The sequence below is a fragment of the Mus caroli genome, unplaced genomic scaffold (genome assembly GCF_978045245.1).
Source record: "Mus caroli unplaced genomic scaffold, Mus_caroli_1 scaffold_11, whole genome shotgun sequence".
NCBI lineage: Eukaryota > Metazoa > Chordata > Mammalia > Rodentia > Muridae > Mus > Mus caroli.
In genome coordinates, this window is record NW_028227266.1 from 48,535,685 (window position 1) to 48,548,060 (window position 12,376).

General features: G+C 46.0%; 2 protein-coding genes across 2 annotated transcripts; one reads left to right on the forward strand and one right to left on the reverse strand.

Annotated features, from left to right (window-relative positions):
- Positions 1 to 2,884: 2,884 nt before the first annotated feature.
- On the reverse strand, positions 2,885 to 10,847 carry Sdhd (succinate dehydrogenase complex subunit D). The gene is made up of 4 exons (XM_021173080.3): positions 10,736 to 10,847; positions 7,538 to 7,654; positions 5,750 to 5,894; positions 2,885 to 3,790 (listed from the first exon to the last, which is right to left on the reverse strand). Exons 1-4 carry the CDS (start codon positions 10,785 to 10,787, stop codon positions 3,625 to 3,627), a joined length of 480 nt encoding a protein of 159 aa, XP_021028739.1. The 5' UTR covers positions 10,788 to 10,847; the 3' UTR covers positions 2,885 to 3,624.
- Positions 10,848 to 10,894: 47 nt separating this feature from the next.
- On the forward strand, positions 10,895 to 12,256 carry Timm8b (translocase of inner mitochondrial membrane 8 homolog B). Its single transcript, XM_021173082.3, has 2 exons — positions 10,895 to 11,039; positions 11,869 to 12,256. The coding sequence occupies exons 1-2, from the start codon at positions 10,956 to 10,958 to the stop codon at positions 12,034 to 12,036; spliced, it is 252 nt and encodes an 83-aa protein (XP_021028741.1). The 5' UTR covers positions 10,895 to 10,955; the 3' UTR covers positions 12,037 to 12,256.
- Positions 12,257 to 12,376: the final 120 nt, after the last annotated feature.

Consider the following 12,376-nt stretch of genomic DNA (forward strand, 5'->3'; position numbering starts at 1 on the left):
AGGGCACAGTGTACCTCTCTCAAGTTCCTTCTCTCATAGATAAAACTATTTTGAAGCAGAACGGAGCTCTAGGACATGAGAGAGAGAGAGAGAGAGAGAGAGAGAGAGAGAGAGAGAGAGAGAGAGAGGTTGGAGGAAATAGAAGCGGAGGTAGAAAAGCCACGCTTAGTAGAGTAAAAGTACAAGCTATACTTAGACTGTATCTACTCTGAAGAACACACCAAAAAAGAATTGGTGCCCCCAGCCTTTATTCCTTGTAATTATTACCTTCTCCCCAGAGTGACAATGTACCTCTGGCATGAAAGCAATATCCCATCCTTTCAGGCCAACCAAGGAGGAAATCCATCCTAATACTACTTGGGAGGCTGGATGGCCCAGTGGTTAAGAGCACTTGCTCCTCTACCAGAGGATCCAGGTTGGTTCCAGACTCAACCTTCTGCAACCCCAGTTCCAGAGATAATCTGGTGCCCTCTTCTGGTCTCCATGGGCACTGCATTATTTGTGTGTGTGTGTGTGTGTGTGTGTGTGTGTGTGTGTGTGTGTGTACGTACACTTCTGCACGCACACACGTGCATGCATACACACATAGAAGAAATAACTGCATCTGATCCTCTGTGTACACGTTATGGCTATCAGGTTGGTGTTTTTGTGAGACTCTTAACCGTAGGAACGGGTGTATCTCTGACACTTTTGCCTGTTCTTGAGACTCTTTTCCTTCTATTGGAATGAATGCCTTGTCCCAGCCTCCACTAGGATTTTTGTTTTGTTTTGTCCGTCTGGCTGACCTCTCTTGGAGGGAGAAAATGGAGGGGGACTGGATCTAGAGGAGAGCTAGGTGAAGGGGAGGGAGGGGAAACTGCAATTGGGATGTAGTCTATGAGAGAAGAATCTGTTTTCAATTTTAAAAGCTTGCACAAAAAAAAAAAAAAAAAAAAAAGATCTGGCTTTGGGACAGGGAGATGGCTCAGCCGGTGAGGTGCTTGATTCTGAGCCTGTTGACCTGAGTTGGGTCCCCAAAACTCACCCGGTGAAAAGAGCTGACTCCTGCAGGGTGCCTTCCGACCTTCACAGGAGTGTGTTCCTCCCCGCATCCGATCACGTACAACATAAGTGGTGCACGCCTTTAATCCCAGCACTCAGGAGGCAGGCAGATTTCTGAGTTTGAGGCCAGCCTGGTCTACAGAATGAGTTCCAGGACAGCCAGGGCTACACAGAGAAACCCTGTCTCAAACAATCAAAAAAAAAAAAAAAAAGTAAGTGCTTAAGAATTCTTTTTTGGCTCACTGTGTAGTCAGTTGAGGGCCAGTCACTCTGTGGCTGGAACTCTGGAGTACCTACAGCATCGTCACCATTTATCCGTCTCACGCTTTAGCTCTGCGGTGGGGAAGGAAATCTCTGAAGCACTGCTGCCCGCACTTCTCCTTGGAGCTTTACACCAAGAAGGCCCAGCACTTTACACTTGCTGTCCCCAGTTTGCTGTTAGCCCTGTGGTCACTGTGAACCTCCTGCCAGTGGGTCATGTTTAACCTTCCAATTGGTTACCAACTGTGTAGCCTATACACTGACTCTAAGGCCAACGCTGGCTCACTTTGAATCTGGCCACAGAAAGCCAGCACTTAAAAAAAAAAAACCAAACCAAAAACCATACAGGCAGCTGGCAGGCTTTCATCACAGCACCTGAGCTCTGCCTTCTTAGTCTGTTATTACTGTTACTTATGTATTTTTGCATGTGCTCATGTAGTTTGTAGGGTAAACAGTGGGTCATTTCACCCTCCACCCTGTGGGTCCCGAGGCTCAAATTCAGGCTGTCATGCTCAGCAGTTAAATAACCTCACCCTCTTGTCCTCCTGTGTCTTTTTTGTTATATTAGCTTTCCCCTTTAGTGGCGTGTGGTTCATGTGTGTCACGGCACAGCTGTAGAGATCAGGGAACAATGGGAGTCACCTTCCCTGTCAGGCTTGGCAGCAGGGGTCTTTACCCACTGAGCCATCTCTCCGGCCCTTTTACTTTTCCAAGCCCATGGCCTCTGATCATGCCGCCTGACATACTGATACAAATGGTTGCAAATGGTGCCTGGAAAGCAGGTGGCCCTTTCATGGAAACACTTCCCGGCCTTGCTGCCCAGGACATCCTCTGGGAGTGAAATGTACAGTGTGGTTCATCAAGGCTGACGGTCACTGCATCCAGAACACAGACTGAGAAAGCTTGGCACTTGCCCTAATAATAGCACAGTTCTAACCCCTACCTCTCGACCTTCATGCTTACGCTGCCCGTTTCGGCCTATCTCGAGCCCTTTCGTCCTGCGGCGTTCTACGTGAACTACTCATTTGCTAAGCCACACAAAGTTAAACTCAGTTCTAACTCACAACCCTGGATGCACTTACTTTCAATTATTGTTTTTTGGGGTTTGTTAAGTAAGGGTCTATGTAGCTGGCTTGGACCTTATTGTGGTCTACGTTGGCCTCAAACTCCCAGCAATCATCCCCCAGACTCCCAGAGAGTGGGGATCACAGGCATGTACCACCATACCTGGCATAACACCGTTTTAATGAATAAAACTACAGCCTGCCTGGCTGGCCACTACTCAGGCTAGTCAAATGGCTTGAGCCCAGGATTTTGATGCCAGCCTGGGCAACAAACTAAGGCACCATTGGAAACTAGAACAAAACAAATGAGTTTTGTGGCTCACAACTATCAGTCCAGCACCTGAGAGGCGGAGGCAGAAAGATTGCAAAGTTTGAGGCCACCCTGGTCTACTACCTACAGAGAATTTCAGATCAGTATGAGCCTGTAAGAGTCTATTTCAAACATGTAAGCACCAACCATAACCCAAGGACTAGAGAATACTAGCACGTAAAAAAAAAAAAAAAAAAAGCACAGTGTATTTTCATTATATAATATTTTATTTAAAAATTTTGTTTTTTCAGAGTACACTTCCTTTCTCATTGACAACCCCCACGGTGGGAAGACATTTTACTACTTCGTCTTATATTCTGGACAGCTCACTTCTGCACAACTGAGATACACCTGAAGAGTAGTCTGTTTGCAATCTGTCATATTTTAACCCACAATCAAGGAGAACTCCCTAAATGGAACTTGTCTAAATCCAGCTTTCCTCACTCTCCTTCCTAAGACTTAGACAAATTAGTAACTGAGAGCATCTCCTGACTAAACGTTCCCTAGAAGCAGAGCCATCAGCAGAGCTGGTGTCACCTGAACAAGAACGGGAGGTTCCAAAGGGAGTACTTTCCAGCTTCATGCAAAGTCTAACTCAGGAGGCCAGGCCTCCCTCCTGGGCTGAGGAGATACTCTTATCCTGATAGCAATTAGCTGGCTCCCCTTAAGAAATGGTGGTCAAAGGCAACATGAGCTCATGAAATGTTCAGTCTCACCGCGAGGCATGTGAGCTGGCGACCATATTCAGTGGAGTATGGAACGCAGACTCACGAATGGTCAAACCTAACTCCTCAAACCTCTTCCTCAACAAATAAATTCTGAAAATAACCATGTAATTAGAAGACATTCTGCCCACCAATGGGCTTATCCTTCATCCCTCCTCATTGTGAGGTGAACGGCATTGGTAAAGCAGAGGCAAGGAGGCACACAATCAAAGTGCTGCACCCGTCAGAGCTTCCACAGCATGGCAACCGCTCTGCAGATGCCGACATCGTGGTAATTGAAGTAGCAAAGCCCAGCAAAGGTCAAAGCTGAGAGTGCCAAGAGGCCTGCCCTGGCAGCCTTCGGCAGGGTGTCCCCATGAACGTAGTCGGTAACCACTTGTCCAAGGCCCCTAATGAAATGAAAAGTCAAACACAAGGGCAGTTAGAGGCCATGCAGACAAGTTAAGTACCCCACTCACCCAAAAGAATACAAAACACCCCAAAATACAAAGTCTCTATCTATGAATACTCCAACAACTGTTTGCTCTCGCAGGGATCTTGTGAAGCCACTCCCAAGGTGGGATTATATTTATGTTTTGGCATAACAGCCAAAGCAACTCTTGGTTAAAAAGTGGGAACCAAAATGCAATAGAGTTGCTAATAGCCAAGTAGTGGTAGTGCAAGCCTTTAATCCCAGCACTAGGGAGGCAGAGGGGAGTTTGAAACCAGCCTGGTCTACAGTGAGTTCCAAGATAGCCAGGGCTACACAGAGAAACCTTGTCTCCAAAAGCAAGCAAACAAACAAAAATTAGAGTTGCTAATAATGTAATAAAGAGATCTCATCCTGTGAACTTACATTTCCAGGAAACTAAATGAGCCTCTATCTGTAAAATCTTCTTTTCATCTTTAACTACAGCAACTGTTCTACAGAGCGTCACTCATGAAGAGTGTACTAGGCATACGACATGTGCCTGCACTAAAGGAGAACACCCGAAAAAGTGACATGGATCCTGGCATCCCTAGGGAACAGTAAGGACGTTAATGCGACTGGAGTCTTCGAGTCAAGTGAAAACCACAGCAAAGCAGAGACAGACTGCAGGGGCCCTAAGGAAACACCGAGTAGGTTTTCAGCACAACGTAACCTAAAGGAGTGGCCTGACTTTACTATTTTTTTTTTTAATATTTTTATTACATATTTTCCTCAATTACATTTCCAATGCTATCCCAAAAGTCCCCCATAGCGCCCCCCACTTCCCTACCCACCCATTCTCATTCTTTTGGCCCTGGCATTCCCCTATATTGGGGCATATAAAGTTTGCAAGTCCAATGGGCCTCTCTTTCCATTGATGGCCGACTAGGCCATCTTTCGATACATATGCAGCTAGAGACAAGAGCTCCGGGGTTCTGGTTAGTACATCATGTTGTTCCAACAATAGGGTTGCAGATCCCTTTAGCTCCTTGGGTACTTTCTCTAGCTTCTCCATTGGGAGCCCTGTGATACATCCAATAGCTGACTGTGAACATCCACTCCTGTGTTTGCTAGGCCCCGGCATCGTCTCACAAGAGACAGCTATATTTGGGTCCTTTCAGCAAAATCTTGCTAGTGTATGCAATAGTGTCAGCGTTTAGAAGCTGATTATGGGATGGATCCCTGGATACGGCAGTCTCTAAATGGTCCATCCTTTCATCACAGCTACGAACTTTGTCTCTGACTTTACTATTTTTATAGCAGTTTTATTTAGATGTACCTCACACCACAAAATTCACCTTTTTAACCATCCGTATAAGCTTGGGTGGTTTTCACACACTTGGGAAGCACTAGCTGTTGTCCCACTCACTGACTTGCTCATTTCTGTCGCTGTGCCTATCCTGGCACTTCATACGGTAAGACCACGCAAGCTGTGTCACGCTTCTTCTTTAGTGTGTATTCTGCTTTCACTGTCCACACTGCAGCCCACCTCCCTCAGAACTTCATTCCCTTACGAGCTGAGTACTACTCCATGGTATGACCACGGCACCGTACTCTAGTGAGGCCAAATGGAGGGTTTCTGCTTTTACCTAACGTAAGTAATGTGCTAAGGTGTTCTCGTGTAAGTTTTAGTGCAGACACATTTTGCTTCGTGTTTTGAAATGAGATCTTCCTAAGGATGATGACTTTGAACTTGTGACTCTTTGGCCTCCTCCCCCTTACTGCTAGGATCCCAGGCATGCACCGCCCACATACCCAGATTTATATGGCCATTGATGGTTGCCTGTGTGCTTTTAAGTTTCCTACAAGTTTGAGAATTTCAATCAATGTTTCCTTTATAAACAAACAGGCTTGCAGCAAACAGACTGAGCAGACAACGCAGAGGGATTGTGGTACTTGCCAGTGACTGTGCAGGGTGAGGGCTGCAGCCAGAGAGTAGTCCACCACAGAGCAGGGATTCAAGTACCCAGCAGGGATCAGCCCCAAGAGCAGAACACTGACAACCCTCTCACTGGTCCAGTGGAGAGATGCAGCCTTGGAACCAGCTACAAAAAGAACCAGAATCACAAGAGTTAAGAAAGAACAAACACTTCAATCACATGATTACCAAAGCCTTGAGAGTGGCAGACAATATACACAGCAAAGCCATCTGGAGACACATCAGACAGTGTATCCTCTGCGTCTCGAGCACAGCACAGACACACGGTTGCTTATAAGCAAGAAGGCAGGCTGAGTACCTGTGAAATTAGTCTTTGACTTCAGTGGCAAGAGGTATCTTATGAATGTAATTTAGCAATCCCTGATGGAACCCCTTTAAAATAATAATGCTATTATTATTTTGGGGGGAGGGGAATGTGTTATGTTTTAAAAACAGCTCAACCAGAGTGAAAGGAGCAAAGGCTTACGGCTACTTCTTCTGTCTCTTTACAACCCAGTGCCACACAAATGAAACATGAAGACGGCTCTTCCACAAGCCAAACCAGCACAGGCTCTAAGCCTCATTTCTAAGAGGCTATGAACTCCTGCAGGAACCTCACAAAACGATGGAGGTCCTACCCAGAGCAGGCACATTACAGAAAATCTATACCTACTACTTCAGTGGACTTTCTTCAGCCCCATGCACTCCAGAACAAGTCTGATAAATCTAGCAAAGGAATCCAGAAACAAATACTGGTCAAAACCGAAACGGGTTTAACAGGCAGAAAAGCCCTCCAGCTAGACTCACTCATCTGTTAAGTGGCTGCCTTAAGAACCACGGAGGACTGAAAGCAAAAGATACAAAATAAAAATGAAGATGCTTTACAAATCTCAGCAGCCAGGCATGAAGGCCTGTAATCACGGCACCAAGAGGCTGAGGCAGGAGGACTGCAGTCTGGAAAACATGGTGAGTTCTGGGACAGCTACAGTAAGACCCTATCTCAAAAAATTAACAAAAAGCCAAATCAAAACCATGATTTCAGGAAGATCACTGCAAGTTTGAGGCTACCCTGGACTACAAAGCAATTTTCAGACCAGTCAAGACAAACAAACAAACAAACAAACAAAAAATTTCTCCCTCCAGACTTTAACAAAAATACAGTTAGCTCATTAGTCATGTTTAGAATGTCTACTGTGAATACCCACACAGTATTTACCTACAAAATCCCATATGGTTTTAATCAACCTAAAAACAACAACAACAAAACAAAACAACTCAGCATAAATCCAGGATTCAGTCACAAAATTAGATTTTATGCACAATTTGCTCCTTTCCACTGGCTAAGCGAACACCAGAACCTAAGCCGCACTGAACAGGCTTCTACAGAGTTGTTTTCTTGACAATAATGTAACACATTTTGAAGAGTTGGGCCAGAAGGTTCTCTGTGAATATAAATGGCATTTCTCAACCCTGTTTGCACTGTGTGCAAAGGTTTGTAAACTGGGTCTTTATTTAGCTAGCAGACAATGAGCGGCCTCCTGAGAAGACATCAAGACCCCCGAGTATATTATCAGCTCAGGTAAAGATGGCCAAAGCCCCAAGACAGTAGCAGTGCACAACTTCTTTAACTCCCTTCCAGGGAATCCAACACCCTCTTCTGGACCCTGTGCATCAGGAATGCAAGTGCACAGATAGACATTCAGGCAAAACACCAACACGCTTAGAATAATAAATAGAACTCCTGACAAAGCTGAGGCAGAGAGGACATACAGTGGTGGCTTGGTGACAGGTGAATGTGCTGGGTACCACACCATCCTTGGGTAGGCCGGTCCTGGAGAAATGCTGACACATAAGCGGGTCTGACCACCCGGCTTCGGAATAGCAGAGCTGAGGGAAGAAAGACAGGGATCATAAGTGCTTCCTAATGGGACTATGAGCAGGCCATGACAATTAATACATTTTTACTTTAAAGGATTTATTTTTAATATGCATGAGTGTCTTACCGACATGTAATATCTGCGTACCATGTGCATGCCTGGTATCTGCAACATCCTTCTTTATAACTAGAGTTATATCTGCCCTAGACCTGGAGTTATAGTTATTAGCCACTATGTGTGTTCTGGGAAGAGAACCCAGGTTCTCTGGAAGAGCAATAAGTGCTCTTAACCTAAGAGCCATCTTTCCATCCCAAACTTTATTTAAAAAAAAAAAAAAAATCTGTACTGGGGACGTAGCTCAGTTGCTTGCCGAGCATTCATGGGGTTTATTTCCAACACTGACCACATATACCCAGGCACTGGAGAGGCAGGAGCAGAAACTCAAGGTCAGCCTCATCTACATATGGGGTCTGAGGTCAGCATGGGGTCACATGAGACCCTGTCTCAAAAATAAACAAGGGAAATCTGCAGACTCCTAAATAGAAGCTACATAACTAAAAGGCCTCACTTTCTCTACTTAAAAACTGGCGGTTCTTGTTCTTACGTTTACTCGCCTAGTTATCTCATACTAACTGCATGAAGCCTGTGCTTGGCAACAGAGCAAGAAACATAAGGACAAAAAAGTCTTTGTCCTCAAGATACAGAATTTAGTTCAGAAAATTAACCTAGTGTCCTCTTTCTTTTCAAGACCAAATTTCATCTGCACCCTTGGAGCCCTCCTTCCTGTCCTGCTTTGGATCTTGCCTCTTGGTGAAGACAGACTGACATTCATCCAGCCACATCAGAGATTAGCCATGGGATGATAAGCAGCTAATTTAAATAGCTGTAGAAAAGTGTTCTAGTTTGCTTTCTGTTACTATGTAAATACCATGACCAAAATCAACCTAGGGGAACAAAGTGTTTACTTCAGCTTCCGATTCCAGCTCACTGTCCACCATTGAGGGAAATCGGGGCAAGCAATCAAGTAGAAACTGAAGCGGAAACCACAGGGGAGTGCTGCTTACTGGCCTGCTCCATGGCTCACGCTCATTAGCCTTATTACTCAGCCCAGGCACAACTGTCTACAATAGATAGTGCTACCCACAGTGGCCTGGGCCCTTCCACATCAGTCAAGACACTCATCACAGACATGGTCAAGGGCTAATCCACTGGAAGCGATTCTTCAGTTAAGTTCCCTCTTTCCAACTGACTCTAAGTTCTATCAAGTAGGCAAAAACTAGCCAACACAGTCAACAACTGCATTTACTCCTAACACTGCTAAAAACTAGACAAAGTAAACAAAGGTTTAATGAGCTCCCAGGATGCTAACTGCATACATATACAAAAAGATAATTTAATATTTTCTCTCCTATCTTTATTTATTTATTTTGAAGGCGTGCATGATAGAGTTGGAGGGGTGGAAGGTGGTTACAGAGCTTCACTGTTTGCCCTGGCTGGCCTGGAACTCTCTATGCAGACCAGGCTAGCTTCTAACTCAGAGTTGCCTTGCTCTTTGTCCCTTGCCCCATGACCTTGAACCTTTTGACCCTCCCATTTCCAGCACCAAACACTAGAATCACCAGCCTGTGCAAGCAGGCCTGAGCTCGTTCTAGTCTTGCTTCTGTTAAGTGTCGCCTAAGTCCTCTGCACTTCCCAACTGTTCAGCTGTGGAACTGTTTTTCATACACCCCATGTCCGTTCCAACTATTGATGATCGAGTAACTCCACACAGCTAATTCAAGTAATAACCAAGAGCCAGCCAGGTAGTTCCCTCTATAAGTCACCAAATCCCACTGACACAGCTCCTTAGCACTTCCTGAGACTGCCTTCTTCTCCCTTTACCTTCCAAGCTCAGGACTTCACCTGCCTGGCTGCCTCAGTGTGCTTATCTCATCTATCTCATCTATCTCCACGACTTGGGTCGGAACCTCCTCTATCTCCACCAAGGTCATCCATCTACTACACTGTTACTAACCTAAGTCTAGGCTGAGGCTGAGGCTATATAGTCTGGCAACAGGGCATACGCTCAGCAAGCATGAGATGCTGGGCTCAAAAGGGAAAGATTGTGAGAGCAGGTGGTGCACCCCAGCTACTCAGGAGGCTGAGACAGGACGAGTTCCAGGGCAGTCTAAGCAACAATAGTAACAGCAAAAATAAACCAAGATTGTAAACCTATCAAATCTTTCAATCTTACTCCCAACCTGGGCAACAGAGAGGCTGTATTTTCAAACGAGAATAAAGTAAGTTCTAGGGCTTAGTTCCATTTTGTCTTTCTAGGTTACACTTTGACTTTCACAAATATTACTGTATTTGTTCCATTTTATCGCACCCTGTGCATCTTTATAGCCCCTTACTTTGGTTTTTGCTGCTCTCAGTTACTATAACTAGGATGTAATTCCCTGCAGAGCCAAGACAGGTTAGTCCTTCCAAAGCAAGCACCCCAAACTTTCTCTGCACTCATTAATAATGTCTACATAACACAACAGGTTTTGCTTTACTTTGCCTGTAGCCCCCACACAAGAAGTTCTTCGAGGGTTGAAACTGTTTAATTCGTGTTTATATACTAGCCTCTTAAGCGCCTGGTATAGGTAAAATGCCTGGTTAAAATGATTATCGAAGCCCTGAGTGAGGGTGCACGGTTGTTATGCCAATCCTCGGGGGCAGTCACGGGGCTCCCGGAAAGCTCTAGGTTAGTCTTGTCTACATGGCTAGATCGAGGAAAGACAGCACTACACAGCAAGTCACTCAGAACAAATTATCAAACGGACTCCTTCCATCCACACTCAAATAGGAGTTTGTTTTCATATTAGCCCGGTGTCACAACCACAGTTCAGAAGCGGAAAGTACGAGCTGGGGACACCAGCCAGCACGTAAACACTTGGGCCTTTAGGCTATAGCGGTCAAGGTTGCATCCGCATAGGTGGCGCCTCGAGGGCACAAGAGCAAGTTCCCTCCTCTCAAGACTTCCCACCACCCAGCGGGCGAGCTCTAACTCCTTCCTCTCCCCTGCTCCGGACTGCAGCAAGAACCTTTGATGGCCAAGACACCTCACCTCGAGCTCCTTGGCCACTGCAGAGAACGCCCAGCTTTAAGAGAACCGCCATGTCGCTTTCGAGGACTCAAGGTCACCCTACAACCCGGAAACAGTTATGTAATAAGTCCCGCCCCGCGCTAGAGAACAGCGAGACAACCTGAAGCGTGAACCGGAAGGCAGGAGGCGGTGCGCTGCCACCGCGCGTGCGCACCCCAGAGAAGCGCGCCTGACTCCGACAATGGCCGAGCTTGGTGAAGCGGACGAAGCGGAGTTACAACGCCTGGTGGCCGCCGAACAGCAGAAGGCGCAGTTCACTGCGCAGGTACGAGGATGAGGAACAGGGGAAGGAGGGTGAGGCACAGATCCCGGGCACTCACGGAGCTCTGGACACTGCGGCACAGCGGGCCCACTCGATCCCGGCTGAGCCTTCCGCCCCAGTGATCTACAGTGCTCAGTGCCCGGGAGGCAAGCGCTGCGTGGGAGGAAAGGGTTCCAAAGCAGCGGAAAGGTTTGGGCCACAGGAGCACGCGGTTATTAGCTGGTCGCTGGTCCGGAATGGCACTCGGAATCTCTGGATTCCGACCTCGGAGCACAGGTGCCTGGAGACAAGACACCCGTCCTCACCGTGAGATCTGGGTTCGTTGTTGCCCGCTGCCTCTGCATTGGATCATGTGATGATGTGATGATGTATTTGGAAATGGTGATCATTATTAGAGAAAGATGAGCCCTGCAGCAATCAGTGTAGACTCATTTGGTGTGGGACAGCGTATTTCCTACTAGGGTTTTAACCGTTCAATCAAGATAACCTTGGAAATACTGATAGCTATCAAGAACCGACAGGTTAGTGTCCTGACTTCCTTTGATTTAATATACTGCTAGTTGCTTTGAGAATTGTGAAAGTATGAATCGTTGGTTTGAAGACAGGGTTTCTCTGTTAGCCTGGCTGTCTTGCAACTCCCTCTGTAGACCAGGCTGGCCTTAACTAATGAGAATTTACTGTCTGTAAGGATGCAGATCTGGGGTTGTTACTGGTGACAAAGTAAAGAAAGAGTAGTCCTGAAGTGATCCTACGATATGCTATTAAATGTCACAGAATGATGAACTAAGATATCTCATACCCTAATGACTAAAAGGTTTTTCTCTGCCCTTAGGTGCATCACTTCATGGAACTATGTTGGGATAAGTGTGTGGAGAAACCAGGAAGTCGGCTAGACTCCCGCACTGAAAACTGCCTCTCTAGCTGTGTGGATCGCTTCATTGACACTACTCTTGCCATCACCGGTCGGTTTGCCCAGATCGTACAGAAAGGAGGGCAGTAGCCCATACCTTAGAATGGCAGAAGACCAAAAGACTTGTTACCAAGCAGATTGAATGGCCAGTTGTGAAAGATTTGCCAACCTGTCAGGTTAGCATCAGGCAGTTACAAAGTCTGTTGGTGTTAAAAAGTAACAGAGCAAATGTTCAAAAGTGAAATTTTATTTATAGGAATTCAGTAATTCCAACTTGTATCACACCAGTTAATAAATGTGAAGTCTCCAATTCTTTTTCTTCTAAATCCCAATTTAGGATTCAACATAATCATCTCTAAGGAACACTAATAAATGTTCCAGAGCTGATAATGGAAATGGAAGAGACAGGTTTTCAAAAGTGGTCCTAAAC